At 43.3% G+C, this 20,252-nt stretch overlaps 1 protein-coding gene across 1 annotated transcript; it reads right to left on the minus strand.

Moving 5' to 3' along the window:
* Window positions 1-1,610: 1,610 nt before the first annotated feature.
* LOC136501410 (thioredoxin domain-containing protein 9 homolog) lies at window positions 1,611-17,916 on the minus strand. Its single transcript, XM_066496930.1, has 4 exons — window positions 17,752-17,916; window positions 17,389-17,661; window positions 2,082-2,240; window positions 1,611-1,998 (listed from the first exon to the last, which is right to left on the minus strand). Exons 1-4 carry the CDS (start codon window positions 17,770-17,772, stop codon window positions 1,816-1,818), a joined length of 636 nt encoding a protein of 211 aa, XP_066353027.1. The 5' UTR covers window positions 17,773-17,916; the 3' UTR covers window positions 1,611-1,815.
* Window positions 17,917-20,252: the final 2,336 nt, after the last annotated feature.

Consider the following 20,252-nt stretch of genomic DNA (forward strand, 5'->3'; position numbering starts at 1 on the left):
GGTCGGTTACCGCCAGCGTCCGGTCAGGGATCCGGTCGCAGCGTCCGGTTGCTTATCCAGCGTCCGGTCCTGCATCCAGTCACCACAGTGAGCTCATTTCTTCGCGATCTTGCGTACGGCTTGGTTCCAATCTTCATGCTTGGGCTTTGCTTGATATCTTGGGTCTTCTCTTGTGCTTCTAAGGTCTTTCTTAAAGTGTTGATCATCGGATCACCACGTCACCTTCGTCCAAGTCACATCTTGCACCCTTTTGAACTATAAAATAAACACTTGCAAATTCATTAGTCTAATTTGGTTGTGTTGGTCATCAAACACTAAAATCCAAAGTAAATGGGCAAATGGTCCATTTTCCTTACAACCCGCCTTACCAGAATTTGTCTACTCATTTTGTATTTTATTAGGGCCAAAGGAGCCTTACCAAACATTCCGTGGGTGAGCTGTTTTTCAGTAAAAATACGGAGGAGACGAAGCCGAGGAGCCCATCAAGAAAGGCACCGACAAAACACCCCCTTAGTAGGACCAAGCCACCAAGGCCGTGGTATTATGCTATTTTTACCTGTAGTTTTGTAAATATTCACATCTTGTGGTGTCCAATTTAAGCGAAACAAGATCCAATTGTTAGCTCTAACTCCACGGTCCACTGCAGGTACCGGACATTGAAAAGAATTGAAACGTACTACGTAGTAGTACAAAAAGTCCAAACATGCCAATACAAACAGTTGTAGCACACACAATCAATAGTCCCAGAAACGCATTCATACTGGCATACCTACCGACCGATCTGAAGCTGCAATTCAATTGGGATTCAATCCAGTGCAATCCCAATCCCTAAATTTGACGGCATTCAAGCTGCCGTCAGGGCTGTACCAGTACCAGCAGGCACAACCTGCGCAGAACAGACAGCGGATCCGCCACCTTTACCGTTCTCCTTTTGAGGCTCGTTTAGTTTCAAAAAGTTTTCCAAAAAAGTGCTACAGTAGTCATCACATCGAATCTTATGATACGTACATAGAGCATTAAATATAGACGAAAAAAAACTAATTGCACAGTTTGGTTGAAAATCGCGAGACGAACGTTTTGAGCCTAATTAATCCATGATTGAATACTAATTGCCAAATAAAAACAAAAGTGTTACGATAGCCAAATTCTCAAATTTCACCCAACTAAACAAGGCCTAAATTCCTAAATTCCACCCAACTAAACGAGGTCTGATCTCATCTCGATCTCAGTGCCCAGGTCCCAGCCAGGATGCTCAGTGATGAGCACGTGGGGAAACGAGTGAGCAGAGCAGCAGCTGAAAAGGTGACACTCTGACACGGTACAGAATCTATTCATGGATGAGCAACAGCATCAGCAGCCGCAGCTGCGGCCATGTTGCACAGAGACGCAGCAGGGGATGACGACGACGAGGCAATCTGCCGCACGGAGCACATGGTCCTAGATTGAGTGAGATCGCTCATTCATGGCGCATCATCATGCGCAGCAGAGACAGGAGTAGCTCACGATAGCAAAATCCTCGGCCTGCTCTTTTATTTTCGCCCCCTCTCATCAATCAGGGCTTGTCCTCGCGGTTCAGGGCAAACAAATCACTCGAGCAAACCAATCAGATGTGATCCACAAGGCAGCACTATACAACCCAACAGCTCAAACCACAACCTGTTTTGCTTCAAGATCTTAAGATATATAATGTCAATCCCAGCTCAAATTTCAAAACTGGACTAACACCACCTTGTACTGCTAAGGATAACACAACAGGTTGCCTGTTGGCATAACAGCCAGCACATGTCGTGTACCCATTTAGATATAACAGAGGAGCTATTCAGAGTCAGATGAGTTGCCGGTGTCTGATTGCCGAACGCTTCGTTTGGTGGCGGCAGCCTGCTTTGCTGCGTATGCAGGCCCTTCTCCATCGAGGAAGATAACTTGGGATTTCGCGAGGCGTTCTTCCAGATCCTCGGTGCTGAAGTCGTCTTTGCCGCCAAGCTCATCAAAGCCAACCTTGCAATTACCAGAACAAAATATATGACTATTGTTAAATTAAATACAAAGCTAAGGAATCACTAACAAGAGTGTTCACTTACCACATAATCCTCAACCTTCGCATTCTTAACTATAGCAAGAGTGGGAAGGACAACTATCCTGAGCTTTTCTGTCAAGAAGGGAGCCTTCTCCGCATGAACTTTCACAAACCGTGTTTCAACATGCTGTTTTGCAAGAATCGACAAGTGTTTATCCACAACCTGCAGGTCAAGAGAGCAACATGACAAAATGATAATGAAGAGCACAAGATGGCAAGATTGAACACAATGCAACTGATACCATCAGTTCTAGTGACCAACACAATGAACGGATCATAACTGTAATAATAGGAAGAGGAAGAACATCAGCTTTGAGATTATACGAAAAGAAGAATTGAAAATTCAAAGACGAATGTAGTCGAATCTTGCAAGGCATCCCAACCATTGCAGTTTGCACCATTTGTTGTGAGACAGCCCAAACATTGCAGTCTGCCCCATTTGTTGTGAGGTTATGGGCTTAAGGTGTTGTAGAGCAGCTGCTACGCTCGATAAGCCTCGCCACCCTGGTGGTAGGATTATAGAACTGAGAGAGAGGTTAAGATATCAACTTTTGCTTCCTTAATCATGAATGTTGACTCCCATATAAATTCAAAGATGAATGTATTCGAATCTTGCAAGGCATCCCAACCATTGCAATCTGCACCATTTGTTGCGAGACAGACCAAACATTGCAGTCTGCCCATTTGTTGAGGTTATGGGCTTAAGGTGTTGTAGAGCAGCTGCTATGCTCGATAAGCCTCACCTCCCTGGTGCTAGGATTATAGAACTGAGAGAGGTTAAGATATCAACTTTTGCTTTCTTATTCATGAATACCCAACTTGTTTGGGACTTAAAGGCTTTGTTGTTGTTGTATTCATGAATATCCACTCCCATATATAGAGGACAATGGAAGTATGGAACAAGTTAATCTTGATCCTAAGTTCCTAACAAACCAATCTTAATACAAACAAGCCCTGAACTAACACCTAACAAACCTAATAGGAAGCACTAATCCTCTTATCATGCTGTGCTGACCATCTTGCGTCAGTTGTAGGCCTGGGCACCACGTAACACCACTCCATAAGACAGATCGAAACTATGGTGGATGAAAAGATTGGAAGTGTAACATTAATTGACCACAACCCTAGAAAACCTTTCTAGATACTGTCCTAGAAAGGAATGATGTGGAAGAACCACATGAGATCATTTGGTTGCTTCCACAACTTGCAATGCACTGTTGCAAACAAGCACAAGCAATTGGTTACACAACAGATGCATACTGCAAGGTCAATTGGAAGTGGTCATGGAAGATGGGATGCACTACGAGCACATGACTGGACTATATAGAGGCTATATGCAAGGAATACAAAGATGACTGGTAGGAATTCCAAGATGTTTTAATTCATGCAAATCAAACATTTTCCCCCTCATTCTGAAATCAGGGGTCACAAGTGCAACCAAACCTTAGGAGTCAAACAGAGGCTAGATCGCCTCCTTCAATCACCGAAAGGCTCTATGTCCGTGCAATGAACTAATGGAACACATCTACTGATTGCTACCAGCAAAGCTTAGATAAGCTACAGCTAACACATTATTCCAACATGCACTCCAACACATTATCATAAATCTCACCTCCTTCGATCACTGAAATGTTCTATGTCCGCGCAATGAACTAATTAGCACATCTACTGATTGCTACCAGCAAAGCTTAGATAGATACAGCTAACACATTATTCCAACATGCACTGCAACTCATTATCATAAATCTCAGAAGCCTAGAACCTTAACTAAGGCGTTGCAGGTTCATTTGTCTGAACTATTGGTGTTTTTAAGGGGCTAACAATGAACATTTCCTGTGCCAACAATTGGAATTGTCTAGAGCTGTCTCTACCAAAAAGGGATGAACTAGGGGAGGCCAAAAGAATCGGCATTGAGAAAAACTGGCCTGGTAAACCAAACAAAGCACAGAATTAACTTTCCATAGACTAGAAGCTAGCTCTTTTTTATTGATAGGGTGCCCTTAGGCTTTGATTCATGTTTTAAATTCTGAAAGATGAATGGTTTTATCCTGATTTATGCATTTCAGAATAATTCAGGTTTGTCATCTTCCTGATCATTTTTGTCATTCAAAGATATGGTAACCAAAGTACCGAACAACGTTCTTAGAAAAAACATGCATTATCCTTCAGTAGAGCAAAGCAAGGACACAGGGCCCGAAGCACTTCCTAACCACGGATAGATACCATGTTACCATTCATTTGTCATTATTGAATCTATCTCCGAGGAAGAGTGTCTGTTAAAGTTAACAAAAGATTTCAGAGGTATATTACCTCTACAAGAGCTTCTACACAAATAGAAACAAATTTGACTACCTCAACACTCTGTGAAGGAAAAGGTTCATGAAGCTTATGATGCTTGGAACGAACTCACACTCGTATTTGCTCATTTTCCACATGAATTCCTAAGTTGTTCTTCAGCTAAGCAGTGATGATGTCCATGTAGGTCACCAATTGTATCCCAAAGAAGATACTTGGCTTGAAGTCCCTAGATGAACTTTTCCTAGGCCAAAGGGAATTCAAGGTGCCACCTTAAGTGTTTGGGTGCTCAGGGTCACCAACTATCAGTTGGCAAATTGAGCCCTCAATGCCACTCTTAAAAAAAAAAAAAACTAGACCGGGGGGTTAAGACTGCCCCCGCAGCATTACAAATAAGAAGGACCTTCTCACCCGGCCGAGAAAACCCCCGAACCCCCGCCCCCACCCTTACACGGTGGCTTTCCATCGCCCAAGTGAGAATTGGGACGGTGCCCCCATAGTGCTTTGGTTATGGGGACGGACGAGGGGATTTTTTTAATCTCAGCCTGAAATTCGCTCCCACGGGGAGTCGAACCCAGGACTTGAGGAGTGCCGCTGGGTCACCTAACCGTTTGAGCTAGGCGCCCTTTGGCCCCTCAATGCCACTCTTAGTAATTGAGGTGTAGTATTATTGGCTACAATGTTTTCAAGGCGTCGCTTAATCGACGCTTAGGCGTCGCTTAAGCGCCAAGGCGCTGCACGCACGACGCCACAGCAGACGACTCGCCTTAGATTCCACACCAGTGAGCAGGAGAGCGGGAGGGAGAGAGCGGGCGCACGGGAGATTCCACACCCGTCGGGAGAGCGGGAGGGGAACAAGAAGCCGCTGCTCGCCCGCGCCGACGGGAGAAGTTGCCGACCGACCGACCGCCGTCGAGCCGTGCGGCCGCCTGTGCGGGCCGCGGCAAGGAGCGGCCGCCTGCGGGCCGCGGCCGTCTTTCCCCAATCAGCGCTGCCCTGCAGCATCCCGCCTCCTCTGTTCCTCTTCCACCATCGAGAGAGAGATAGAGAGAGAGAGAGAGGTGGGTGGAGGCGGAGGTAACGGGAGGGAAGAGACAGAGAGATGGGCGGAGGCGGAAGTCAAAGAGAGTTGTGGCGGTGGCGCAGTGCAGGAGAGAGATGAAGACACGCTAGGGCTACGAGGGTGAGGGGCATATGGGCTGCTTGGTGCACATGGGCTGGGCCAGACCACTTCTTACTCCTCCTTTCTTTTTCTTTTTTCCTTTCCTTTTTCTTTATTATAATTTATATACTGCTCTGAGTTTGCTAAAAAAAATCTATATACTGCTTTGAGCTGCTGTTTTAAAATTTCCTTTAGTTGGTAAGGCGTCGCCTCGCCTTACGCTGTAACACCTTAGGTGTTTGGCTTCCACATTATTGCATTTCATTTCATAAACATATGCATCATCTATGTCATCATGCCATTGTCACTGAAACATACATATGCAACATTCGCAAATTCTGATTGTTTCATACTTGTTTTGCTTGAGAATGGTAGTAGTGCAACATGTGAATGCAATATGAGTTTCTCATACCTTGAAACATGGCAACATGGTAGGAATGTGGCAAGTTAAGCTTGCAACAAAAGTAATGAAACATGTGAAACATGGAATTGCAACAATTGAGTGAATGGATTGTTTTATGCTTCATCACATGTGATCATTAGAAATTGGTATAACAATTGTGTAAAGTGGTTAATCATGGTCTAATACACCTTAACTACACTTAGGGTAATTGTTTGGACATTGTTCATGTGGACCAAAATGACCAAATTGCCCTTTAGGAGAGGTTTGACTTGAATTGACCCTTAGAGTGCCACTGTATGACTGAGTCAAAAGACCAACTCAGAGACTTTGCATGGCTATGCACTCTTTACCAAAGTTGTAGCTAATTTATCAAGGAACAAAAGTTGTTTTATGATCAACTCATGAAAATGTGTGGAACATCCTCAAACATGGCCCACAAGTCATTATTGATGGTGGATTCAACACTGAAAAATATTCTAAGTCCTAACTGTATTTTCAGTTTGATTGAGCCACCTTTGGCTTGATACAACTCAGGATACAGGGTGAATTAGCTGTAGATTTCTAAATCAAAGTTGTAGCCCTACCATAGCTCTGCAACTTTTGTATACATTACTTTCACTAAATCGTCACGGTTTAAGAGATCCATCACGGTTAAGTTCGCCTGTCAGTCATCGTCGTTGATCTCTGAATCAGAAATTTCAGAAGACGGTCAGAGTTCGCCGTGGCCGACCGGCGCAGGAGCTGCTCGCCGCGTGGCGCGCATGCTCTGCCGACGCCTCCACGTCGCGCGTCCGAGCTCCAGAAGAAGGCCAGCGCCTGCCCGACGCACTCGCCAGCTCCATTTGCCTCTTTTTCGCCTCCACCGCGCGCAGCGCCGAGCCGCTGCAGCTCCGCCATTGCCGGCCGAGCTTCGCCATCGCCTAGCTCACGCGCCTTTGCAAAAACGCGTTGCCCAGTTCGCCCAGAGCCTCGCCGTGATCTCATCTACCACCTCCATCTCTCAGTCGGTTCGTTTGAGTCTTGGTAAGCGCGAATTCGTCATTTCTTCCACCGCCGCCATGGCGGGACCTCGCCGGAGTTGGCGCTCCACGCGGCCAACTGTCATCGCGCCCCTTGCCATCCCTTCTCTCCCTTGTGCTAGCTGCTGCGTGTGCTACTAGTGCTCGGAGAGCAGGCCACTAGGGCCGTAGCGCCGTCGACTCGCCGGAGCCGGCCAAGCCGTGGCCGTGCGCCGCCATGGCCGTCGCCATTGCCTTTAGCCGCGACTATCGCTTCAATAGATGGTTCCAATAGATGCACACGGGTGAGGTGAACGACGTAGCACCGCTGGCCTCGCCGGAGGAGTCACCGGCGACGAGCTTCGCCGCCGCCCTTTTCTTCCTCCCCTGTTCTCTCGCTGACCCGCGGGACCCCGTTGTCAGTCGCTGAAGCAGGCGAGAGCCGGCGTGGGCCGCGCCGTTTCTGGGCCACGCTAGCGCCTGCGTACGCGCGCACGTTGTGGGCCGCCGTTCTTTCGGGCCGGCCCAGTAGCTGAGATAGGTTTTTTTATTTGTGTTTTGTTTTATTCTTTTCAGTGATTTGGGTATATATTCAAAAATATGTATCTCCTAGTTGGTAGATTCAAATGATGTGGTTCCAATTTTGCTGAGTTCATGATAATGTCTAGTTTATATTAAAAATATGATTTATGCCATGTTCTGTTATGAAAATGGGAGTTTCTATTTATCTCTTTTAATCATGGAGGAAATAGGGATAATTATATCTTTTTCTATGTAGCTCCAAATGCATGAAATTTTTATGGTGTACTGCTCATATCATGAATAGCTTGTAGTTAAATTTTCATATATTTGGACACTGTATGTAGGAGATAGAAAATTATCTTGTTTGCATGGATGGATCTTGTGTGAATTTTCATAATTTTTCTGTAGATCCAGTAAAGGTAAAATTTGGTGAGTGTTATTCTTATGCTAGAATGATGCTAGGAAAAATGAGAAATTTGTTGCTTGACACTTTTCAATAGGATATCCTAATTATGCTAAAAATAGACATGCCACCTGTTATTTTGGATACATCAAGTTCTGCTTGCCCAATGGCTTTGAAATTTTTATGGTAGTCTATGTGAAGCATGAGATAGCTACTGTGAATTTTGTAGATTTTTCTGAACAGTTTTACTATATATTGCTTTAATCACCTAATTAACTAAATAAATTAGAAAAGGGTATTAAATAATTTATTTAGAAGTTGGCACCATACTTTCTGATGTTCCTCTGGTATGTGCAACAAGTTGGTAAACTTGGTTTGGTCCAATTATGCTTTTGCATCATCATTATATAATTAAGTTAGTAACCCTGTCATTTCTGGACAGATTCTAGGTTTACTGGAATTCGATTTGGTTAACGTAAAAATCATGCTTTGAGATTTACAAATGATTTGTAGAGAATTTCATAAGCTTTCCAGAATGTCCTCTTGCAAGTCATTTGAATTTATAGAACTCTGGTTATGATTGAATTAAGGAACTACTCGTGTGCTTATGAAACTTTAACTGTTGTTTTAAGTATGCCTTTACTATTTCTAAGTTTGTGGTAATGTTCCTAGGTGTTAGGCCTTTAACTGAAGATGAGCATCTTTATCTTAGGTTATGCAAGTTAGGTAAGTTGATCTCGTTCTTCAAGTTAAGTTAGATATACGTTTTAAAGTGATTTGAATAGAGTTACTCTTAATCGGTAAACGAGTGTCCAGTAATGTTTTCGTTAAACACTTACTGTGATTCATTCATCATGATCATCATGTCATTCCTTATGCATCCATGATATTTATCTTGTGTATCGGCATGCAATAGGTGTACCGGAAAGAGTGACCCTGCTGAAATTCGAGGAACCGAGCAAGCAGCAGCAGCCGACACCGGAGGTTCAGGAGGTGCAGCCTTCAGGAGAAGTGCCAGACGAGGTTGCCGTTGAGTGCCCGGATCACCGTCCGTGCAACTTTGTGAAAGGCAAGCCCCGGAGCATATTAAGCCTCCTAATTTTCGAAATGCAGTTACAGTATTATTGTTACATATATATATTGTTGCATTAAGTTTAGGTGTTGGATACAAACACTTGCTGCATTTGTTATCCAATCCTTGTCCAGATATTGTTACCCTGAATCCTATGTAGCTCAGGCTCGTGTAGTGCTTAACCCTACTTTAACACGATAGAAGTCAGGTGATTTCCTGTCACCTGCGAGATATAGGAAGATACATATGGCATGGTTGGCTATATTTGCTATCGTGGAAAAGAACCAGTCTTAATTTGAAATGAAGACCGGACGGAGGCTTGCCGGTTTGCAGTGACTCCGTCTGTGTCGATTAAGGACTGAATCTTGGAGCCTATCATGTTCATGTTGAACACATGCCTCTCTCTTAGTTGGCCGTGTCTGAAGACCGACCGCGAAGCCGAGTAGCTCACCTCAGGTCGGGAGTCGATAAGTATAAAGTGCGCCTCGGAAGGGAGCCGTAGGCGTGAGTCAAAGGGCAGGTGATTTAAAAGTCCTGATCGTTCTGGCAGAAGGGTAATCCCTGAGAGTGCTGGCGCTGATCGAACCCGCGAATTTGGTTCCTGAGTTGTTCCAAAGGTGACCCACGGCTACCCTTGCTAAGTATGCCAGGATGAGAGTTAGGAGTACCCCCTCAGCTGAGTTGTAATTCGATTCGAGTCGCCGTCTCTCTCGGTTAGTGAGAACTTGACGAGCTTATCTCCAAAGTAGATACACTAAATAACCTAATGGTTCGGAAATGGTGATATGATGATGACAGTCTTATTATACCTGCTATGGTTAATATTGTTTGCTCCTAATAAGTGAGTGCTCTAGTATAGGTACTAATCTAGTGGACAGGTAAATGATAATAAGCTTGATGCTAAGTTTTAAATTGGTTACTATATTCATAAGCTCTTTTATGCAACTGTGTCCAGCTAGCCCACCTCTTAAGCCTTGCATGACCCTTGGTGTCTTTTATTTCTGATTTTGACGGGTAAGTCTAGCTGAGTACCTTCTCGTACTCAGGGTTTATCTCCCACCTATTGCAGATGACCAGTTCTACTTTGGTTGCTGCAAGTATTGCCTTCTCCCAGCTGGGGATGAAGACTAGACCGTTGGGCGCGGTCTCTACTAGTTCTCGTACCTAACAATGCTTTTGTGGGACATGACTCAGATCTGGCAATGTATTTGAAACTATGAAGTTATGTATTAAACTATGTTGCTTCCGCACACTCGAACTTGGGTTATAATATTTTATTTGAACTCTGATGGATGTAATTCGAATGCTACTTGTGAAATGTTGTAACGAATGATGTGTTGTGTTGAATCACTACGGTCTTGGTTTGTATGTCGAGAGTTGGTTGAAATCCTTCGTGATTTCCGGACTACCGGGATTATGGGAGCTTAAGTACAGGAATTTGATCGCTTCGGTGATTGTTTTTGTACTTACGTTATTATGATTTGGTCGGTTCTGTTACATACGCCTTACTCGCTTAAGCGTAAGGCGGTAGTCACTCGCCACGCCTCGCCTTACTGCCTTGAAAACCATGATTGGCTATGGATCAGATCAAAAGGGTTACATATGAAAATGTGAGAATGGATTGAGTTTGAGCACTTAAGAATGTGAAGTTTGTACTCTCATGACACCAAGAGTGAAAATTGAGGCGAATGAACACAATTGAAATTTGTATGGGGGAAGAAGCGGTTGTAGGACAAGCTTCGTGTAGTGGGAGGCTGAAATATAAGGAGCGGAAGCACAAGCACCCTATTCAACCCTCATACTCTCATAGAGTCCACCTCATTTCTCTGTCTTCTTACTCATTTTTCCAGTGATGATGTCCCTACACCATCCTCATCCATTATGCCCATTCCCGATCAACATGTGTCCATCACACCTACTGTGTTGTCTCCACATGAGACTCCTGCTCCTGCTCCTGCACCCCCACCCCCACCTCCGCCGCCTAAACCTCGGGGTCGCACTACTACTAGGCCTGCTGACAAGTATGGTTTTCCATGCATGAATGTTGTTGCTGAGCCATCCACGTATCACAAAACTTCTATCATTCCTGAAAGGCAGCTTTCGATGTCTGAGGAGCTTGCTGCCCTTGATCGGACATGCACTTGGGATCTTGTTCTATTACCATCACATGCCATGCCTATAACATCTAAATGAGTATTCAAAAGACCAGGTCTGATGGTTCTATTGAGCGATATAAAGCTAGGCTTGTTGCTATAGGTTTTCAACAGACTCATGCTTGTGATTATAATGAGACATTTGCATCGGTTGCTTATATGACTACCGTCCATACTCTGATTGCAAAGGCTGCTACTTCAACATGGGATATGTCTGTCGTTGCTTTATATGATGATTTGAATGAAGAGGTAGCCACCCCTAGGTGTTGATGCTCCCTTGGGATATTTCTGTCGTCTTCACCGTGCTTTAAATAGTCTTAAATAGGCTCCTCGTCCTTAGTTTCTGTGACACGGGCTGCTGGTTTTTCACCTAGTGCTAATGATCCCGCTCTATTTATTCACCTTTCTCCACGTGATGGACTTTGCTTCTTTTATATGTTGATTACGAGTGATGATGTGGAAAACATTTCTCATGTGAAGCAGCAGCTTGGTGAGCAATTTCAGATTTATGATGATTTGGGTCCTCTCAGTAATTTCTTAGGGATTGAGCTTTCCCATTCTGCATAGGAATATTATCTCTCTCAGTCCAAATACATAAAGGACCCTATTGCTCGTTCAGGCATTACTAATAATCGCGTGGCTGCTCTACTTGCAGCTTTGTGCTACTGATGGTATACCTCTTGAGGATCCTTCTCGATATACGCATATTGCGGGCAGCCATGTTTATCTCATTGTTACTAGACCTGATATTGCTCACGCAGTTCATATTTTATAAATCATTTTGTGAGTGCTCCTATTTATATTCATTTTGGTCATTTGCTTTGTGTGCTGAGATACTTGGGAACATCATCTCAATGCTTGTTCTATGCTTGTGATAGTCTGCTTCAACTTCATGCTTATTCAGACTCCACTTGGGCAAGTGCTCCTACGGATCACTGCTCTTTCACATGCTATTGCATTCTTCTTGGTTCTTCTCCTCTTGCATGGAAGTCCAAGAGAAGCATTTGTATCTCACTCCAATACAGAGGCCGAACTTCGTGTACTTGCGACTACCACTATAGAGATTTATGGCTTTGATGGTTGCTTGCTGATTTTGGTATTTCATGTAATGTTCCCACACCTCTTCTACGTGATAATACTGGATCCATAAAGATTAAAAAAAAGGGCAGACCCAGTGCCGGAGGCTCCCACATGAGTGGGGTTTGGGGAAGGGAAAAACCGAGGCAAGCCTGCCCCCCGCAAAATCTACGGAGAGGCTGCTTCGAACCCGTGACCTGGTGACTCAGTGAGACAGCTCTCACCACTGCACCAGGCCACCACTGGATCCATAAAGATTGCTAATGAAAAAATGAAACATCGGTGTTGCCTTCTTTACTCGTTCCCACTATCATATGTGTCCTCAGAGTTGCGAGTGGCAGACTTTCACTAAAGCACAAACACAAGAGCAGCATTGGCTTCATTTGCTCAACTCAATGCTTCAAATCCTCTGCTTCCACCTTGATTTTGAAGGGGGTGTTAAGTATATATCAAGGACCATATGGCACACATGAGGCTCCCTATATAATGTCATCTCCACTAATGCAGTGAAATCTTCAAGGTTAATAACAGTTGAGACAGCATGGGGAAAGGAAGCATGGGCATGGAAATTGTCCACCTAATCATGCCATTTGTGGCCACTGGCCTCCTTTTCCGCCATAAACAGCCAGGGATCGGCTCCAAACAGGGCCCAAAGCTTTTGCAATTTGACGAACAGTATTGCAAAATTTATGTCAATTACTGTTGTATTTCATCTGTACATAAAGTATTTACTGCATCCCTACAGTGTGTCTACTGATATCAAGGATTAGCAGGCTGCTTCACAGGATCCCAAGTGGAAAGACGCCAAGGATCTTTGCGCACTAGCAAAGAACAAGAAATCAAAATCTAATTACCTTTAACACGCAAGATATATGGTGCAAACGGGTGCTTACTGTGAATCTAACTCAAGAAGACAGGATCCGTTGCAAATCTAACAGGAAAGACAGCAATATGGTGCAAATGGGTATTTAATTTGAACCTAACCAAAAAAAAGCAAGGTTGGCTGCAAAAGGTTTTAATATAATCAGTACCAAAGATGGGCACGATGAGGAGTTGAGAACACTGATTTCTTTTATCTCACCTTTGAATGGCCTCTTCGTCACTTGCAACAACAACAACATAGCCTTTCAGTCCCAAGCAAATTGGGATAGGCTAGAGTTGAAACCCACCAAGAGCCCCAAGTCACGGTTCAGGCACTTCAATAGCTGCTTTCCAAGTACTCATATTCAAACATAAATCTCTAGGTATATCCCAAGCTTTCAAATATCTTTTTATTGCCTCCCCGGTGTCAATTTCGGTCTTCCTCTACCTCTCCTCATATTATTAGCTTGGCTTAGGACTCCAAAATGCACTGGTGCCTCTGGAGGTCTCCTTTGGACATGGCCAAACCACCTCAACCGATGTTGGACAAGCTTTTCTTCAATTGGTGCTACCTCTAGGCGATCACGTATATCATCGTTCCAAACTCGCTCCATTCTTGTGTGACCGCAAATCCATCGCAACATACACATTTCTGCAACACTCAGTTGTTGAACATGTCGAATCTTTGTAGGCCAACATTCTGCTCCATACAACATAGCCGGTCTAATCGCCGTTCTATAGAACTTGCCTTTTAGCTTTTGTGGTACCCTCTTGTCACAGAGAATGCCAGAAGCTTGTCGTCACTTGATCCACCCTACTTTTATTCTATGGCTAACGTCCGCATCAATATCTCCATCCCTCTGTAGCATCGATCCCAGATACCGAAAGGTATCCTTCTTAGGCACTACTTGACCTTCCAAACTCACATCTCCCTCCTCCTGTACAACTCCGCCAAAGTCGCATCTCATGTATTCGGTTTTCGTTCTGCTCAATCTAAAACCTTTAGACTCAAGGGTTTGCAGCCATAACTCTAGTTTCCTATTTACTCCAGCCTGGCTTTCGTCTACTAACACTACATCATCAGCGAACAACATACACCAAGGGATATCCTCTTGTATGTTCCTGGTAACCTCATCCATTACCAAGGCAAAGGGATACGTGCTTAAGGCTGATCCTTGATGAAGTCCAATTTTAATCGGAAAGTAATCTGTGTTACCATCGTTTGTTCGAACACTAGTCACAACATTGTTGTACATGTCCTTGATGAGGGTCACGTACTTTGATGGGACTTTATGTTTGTCCAAAGACCACCACATAACATTTCTTAGTATCTTGTCATAAGGCTTCTCCAAGTCAATGAAAACCAAGTGGAGGTCATTCTTCTGCTCTCTAAACAGCTCCATAACCTGTCTTATTAAGAAGATTGCTTCTGTGGTTGACCTTCCGGGCATGAAACCAAATTGGTTTGTTGATATCTACGTCGTTCCTCGTAGGTGCTGCTCGATGACTCTCTCCCATAACTTCATAGTGTGGCTCATCAACTTAACACCGATAATTCGTACAACTTTGGATATCTCCTTTGTTCTTGTAGATTAGTACCAATATGCTTCTTCTCCACTCCTCAGGCATCTTGTTCGATCGAAAGATATTGTTGAGTATCTTGGTTAGCCATACTATAGCTATATCCCCGAGACATCTCCACACCTTGATTGGGATACCATCAGGGCCTATCGCTTTGCCCCCTTTTCATCCTTTTCAAGGCTTCTCTGACCTACGATTCTTGAATCCTCCGCACAAAGCGCCTGTTAGTGTCATCAAACGAGTCATCTAGCTGAACGGTGGTGTTCTCATTCTCACCATTGAACAATTTATCAAAATACTCTTGCCATCTATGCCTGATCTCATCCTCCTTCACCAAGAGCTGCTCCCTCTCATCCTTTATGCACTTGACTTGGTTGAAGTCCCTTATCTTCCTATCGCTAGCCCTAGCCATCCTATAAATGTCCTTCTCTCCTTCCTTTGTACTCAAACGTCTGTAAAGGTCCTCTTCATCACTTGAATGCAAAGAATATTTTCTTCCACGGTGGGAAGAGATTTTTCTTGATATCCCATCGAGATATGGAAATAAAGGAATAATTATGAAGGTTGCAAAATCAGAAGGTCAATCTATGGCCGAAACCAGTCTCCGAGAGCATGGTGCAACGGATCCAAGAGTATGATCTGTAATTCTGTAGTACAAGTTACTGTAAATACTAATAATAGTAGACATTACTATTTCAAAAGGAAATATTTGCAGAATATTTTGGTTTTAGTCCTTGAATGGCTTCCGCTGCCTCATGCCTCACTAACTGCTTCAACAGCTAACAAAAAATAGAAATTTGGTCCCAAACTTGGTTAAGTTCATTATGTCACCATCCACCACTTGAGGTTTAAGTTCAAACAAGGACCAATAGCTAGTATAGTTGCAACGTTTATTGAAAAGGGAAAATTTCCAAGTCACATCCCCTGAATTTCAACATTTATCTACTTTACACCGTTAACTACAATAATTCTACATTTCAATCCCTAACTCTCAAAACTATATTCTTATACCCCCCCCCCCCCCCCCCCCACCCCTCCCAAACCCTAAAACAACCACATTTTTTGCTGATTTGATGACGGTTTTTAACATGCAAATAGAACAATACGACTGATTTGGCAACAAATAAAACCACAAAACACATGATACTGCATCAGTAGGAGCAACACTAAGGGCTTGTTTGGATGCACTCGTATTCACATCAATACATGTGTGTTGGGGTGGAAATTAGTTAATTTTCGACCCCAATACATGTGGATTGAGATAGTTACAAGTGCATCCAAAGAAGGCCTAAGTGTGCGTCCTAGTGGTTTCCTACGAAGTAAAGTAAAATGTTTTGATAGTTGAGGCTTGTCAATGAGACTGTTTCATAGTTCATGGTGTAAATTAAAAGTTCATGGGATGTAAAATGGACTTTTCCTTAAAAAAAATTTAAATACACAAGCAGAATTGGGTATCTTTGTTTTCAAGGAGAATTTGGGATCGACTTATGGCCTCATCTACCACAGCCTCATACTCTACTGCTAGGTAAACCTCCCCCCCCCCCCCCCCCCCCCCCCCCCCCGCCCTTTCCCCCCTTGTAAGAGTTAACCACCTGAAAATCTAAACATGTAGCTCTAGTATGCTCATCTATGTTTGTTTTGGCCCCTTTGCCCCCAAAAAACACACAAATAAGATGTGGGCAAACCTTTCGATTATGCTACCTTGGAAGTATCAACCAATAAGAACATAGGCAAGGTCCATATATTCACTCAGATGAGTTAGTAAGGGGAACAATTGTCAATGGCTGGGAAATCAGCACTCCATGTGCTGGTGGAACATCAGCAGATCAGCCACAAACAGCATTGCAGTGGTACCCTAGTCTTTTGGGAATGTTACTTAAGTGGTCCATACTGCCATGGTGGACAATGAGCAGTGTTTTAAAGGCGTCGCCTAGGCGTCCAGGCATACCCAGCTCGCCTTGGGAAACAGTGTGCCTCGTCGCCTAGGCATCCAGGCGACCCAGCACTCGCCTGGACGCCTAGTCGCCTTGAAAACATTGAGAATGAGGCAGGAGATCAAATGAAATTTATCTAGAACAACAATGTAGCCCATATTGTTAAATCTTCACAGCTTAGTTTTCTGGTATTTCACTGAACGTGTGCATTCGAGTAACATAATGGGACTTTTAACAAATAATCCAACATATGTGTACAACAAAGCCTCCAATGCGTCAATAAATGAAGTTGATCAACACAATGGGATGTACGAACCTCTCCCAGACAAGATCAGGGTCATTCATGTAAGTAAACGTGGAAATAGGAAAGCAATACCCAAATACTCTGTAACAAGTATGGTGTGGTGCTCTAGGGTATCCCATGTATGATTGTACTAAAATAAAATAACTATTGCACTATTTCTAAGTTGACAGCGCCCACCCCCCTCCCCACCCAACCAAAAACAAAGAAAAAGCTGAGTCTCTGGCTCTGCCACTGAACTGATTGAAAACATAATGGCGAAATGTATATGAACTGCAAAGAATGTGCCTACGTTCCATTTCACTCTAGGGGCAGAGCAATCTAAGCGGACTGTTAACATATTTCGGATACAACAGAAATTTCAGCAGTCCAGCGCATGCGAGCCAAGGGAACGATACTAGGACCAGTATGAAAAGAATCTTATCTTGATCAAAAAGGGTACGAACAGCAAAATAAAACACCATTCCTAATAAAAGCCAATTTACCACGAGATCTGCATCTAACTGCGCCAATCATACCACAACAGTGAGAATGGGAGAGCAGCAGCACCTTGCAGGGCCAGTTGTCGCGGTAGAAGTGGCAGACGAGCCGCTCGCTGGCCTTGGCGGCGGAGAAGAACTCCTTCTCGGGGACCTCGGTGTACTCCCCGTGCCCCAGCGCGCGCCACTTGGCGCGGCGCTCGGCGGCGTGGCGCATCTGCTGGATCCGGCGCTCGCGGAGCGCCTCGATGTCGTCCGGATCGAGGCGGTCGAGCGCGGAGATCTGCTCATCGAGCTTGTCCTCCACCGCCTTCGCGGCCGACAGCACTTGCTTCTCCAAAATCTGCAGCCACCAAAAGCAGCACGCCTCCCGCGCTCAGAGAGAGAAAGGACAGAGAGGGGGCGGGTTGAGGAGAGGTGGGCGGATTGCTACCTGGCTGACGACTTCGTCCATGGCCGCGGCGGCGACGGGTAGAGGGAGGGAAGGAGAGGAGGGGTGCCAGCGGCAGGCTGAGATCGGGATGGGGAGCGGAGGCCGGAGAGTGGAGAGGAGCGGCGAAGGGCGGAGGCGGTTGCTTTGTCTGGGCGATGGGGCCTACGATTTTTTTTTCCTTGAAATTTTATCAAACCCAAATTATTCCTTGGTCCTCAAATACAGGATATGGATTTATCTGATATAATAAATACAAAATTATAAAGTATTCTGAATTAATCAAACTCATCTTTGTGTGCCTATCATAAAATTTCTCTTTAAACTAGGTAGCGTGTCCGTGTGTTGCTACGGGGCAACTAAATCTTTTGTACTAAAAACATACGAATCGTATGATAAGATAACAATACTGTTAAATTAAATACCGACGTCAAAGTAATATTTAATTCAAAAAGCAAAGTTCATGAAATTATCACAGTCATGGAGAGCGTGACTTCGTAGGCTCACAACTCTACTGTATAGACTGTTTCGTGATATGGCTAATATAATATTTTATATCGACAAAAGAATTATACGATATCAATTTCTTTCATGCGCCAATAAATCTCTTACAACTAAAAAGAACAAAGTGTGAACATCGTTTTGGTACGACAATTGCATTGGTTCGTCTGTCTGCCACCCCCATACGATCGAACCCATCTCCCAAGCTGTCCAACGGGCGAGCGAGAAAAGGAAAGGCGCGATAGAAAAAGAAACTGTCATCCCTACGATCCCCGTCTGCTTTGAAGAAAACAAATCGATCATCTGAGGCCACATGCATGAAAGGAAACAATAATTATGCATGAAACAATAATCATACATGGAAGGAAATATCAGTGGTGCCAAATAAAAGATGTGCATGTTATACATGGTAAGACTGATGAACCTTCTACAATTTCCTAAATGAATATTTCCACCATTAGTATATAGGTTTATTCCCCTGCGTTTTTTCGTGCTTCTATTAGCATATAATATGAAAGTATTATTGTGTTCATCACCACCTCCCATTAACATATACTTCCTCTATCCCAAAATATAAGTCGTTATGAGATACGTGCAGATCAAACTTTCTCAACTTTGACTAGGTTTGTAAAAAATACATACAACATTTATATCTCCAAATAAGTTTATTATAAAAATATATTCAATGTTCTATATAATGATACTAATTATATATTATAAATATTAATATTCTTTTATATATAATTGATCGAAGTTAAAAAAAAGTTAACTTCTCGGGAAGCGAGAATGCATTCTATTTTAGGACAGAGGGAGTATATAAAAGCAGTATTGAAAATATTTTAACAATCAAGTTCGTCTCTGTCTGATTAGTAAGCTTAGACATCATAATGGCATCAAAAATTTTGACTCTCATGAACACCCTCATGGATCAGTGCAAAGCATCCCAATTCTACAGCATACACAAATGACAACCTTAAAGTTATGATATTTTTAAAGAGTGAACAATAAAGAATATCTTAGACGTTATGGTATTATAGTATATACGTGCAGACACATAGGCATGGTGGTGTAAGTGAGCAGCTAGCAGGAGTTGAGAGTCAGAAGTGTTTGGATCCAAGGACTAAACTTTAGTCCCTGTCATATTGAATTTTTAGATATCAATTAGGAGGACTAAACATGAGCTAATTATAAAACTAATTACATAAGTTATGGCTAATTCGCTTGCCAGCGCCGTGTACAGGATGGTATGGAGATGTGATGGAACTTATTCGTGGATTTGTTGGCGCATGAAAGAAATGGATATCGGAAATCTCTTCCTACCGGTATAAAAAATGATCTTAGCCGTATCACGAAAAGATCTACACAGTAGAGTTTGTGAGCCGCGGCACCACACTCTCTGTGACTGTGTAAATTTCATAAATTTAGCTTTTTGGATTAAATGTCATTTTAACGTCGGTCATATACTTTTATTGTATTGTTATCTTATCGTGCAATCCGTGTATTTTTAGTACAAAAGTTTAGCTATCCCGTAGCAATGCACAGGCATGAACCTATTTGCATATATACTCAAACCTGTGTGTACATGATTATATGAAGATACAGCGAAACTTATTCATGGATTTATTGGCGCATGAAAGAAATGGATATCGTAGAATTCTTTTTGCCGATATAAAATATTATCTTAGTCGTATTATGAAAAAGTCTATACAATAGAGTTTGTGAGCCTACGATGTCTCGCTCTCCGTAACTGTGTTAATTTCACGAACTTTGCTTTTTGAATTAAATGTCACTTTGACGTCGGTATTTAATTTAACAGTATTGTTATCTTATCGTGCGATCCATATGTTTTTAGTACAAAAGATTTAGTTGTCCCATAACAACGCATAGGCACGCTACCTAGTTCATGAATAAGTTCCGCTGCATCTCCATATAATCATGTACACACACGTTCGAGTATATATGTAAATAGGTTCGTACTCGTACGTTGCTATGGAACAACTAAA

Source organism: Miscanthus floridulus, chromosome 13 (assembly GCF_019320115.1).
Source record: "Miscanthus floridulus cultivar M001 chromosome 13, ASM1932011v1, whole genome shotgun sequence".
NCBI classification, from domain to species: domain Eukaryota; kingdom Viridiplantae; phylum Streptophyta; class Magnoliopsida; order Poales; family Poaceae; genus Miscanthus; species Miscanthus floridulus.

What these genes read in the sequence shown, in the direction of transcription:
- LOC136501410 (XM_066496930.1), bottom strand. Translation starts at nt 17,772, where the DNA reads ATGGACGAAGTCGTCAGCCAG. An exon ending in TGGACGAAGTCGTCAGCCAG is followed by an intron (nt 17,662 to 17,751) that starts GTAGCAATCCGC and finishes TGGTGGCTGCAG; the next exon opens with ATTTTGGAGAAGCAAGTGCT. An exon ending in CGAAGGTTGAGGATTATGTG is followed by an intron (nt 1,999 to 2,081) that starts GTAAGTGAACAC and finishes GGTAATTGCAAG; the next exon opens with GTTGGCTTTGATGAGCTTGG.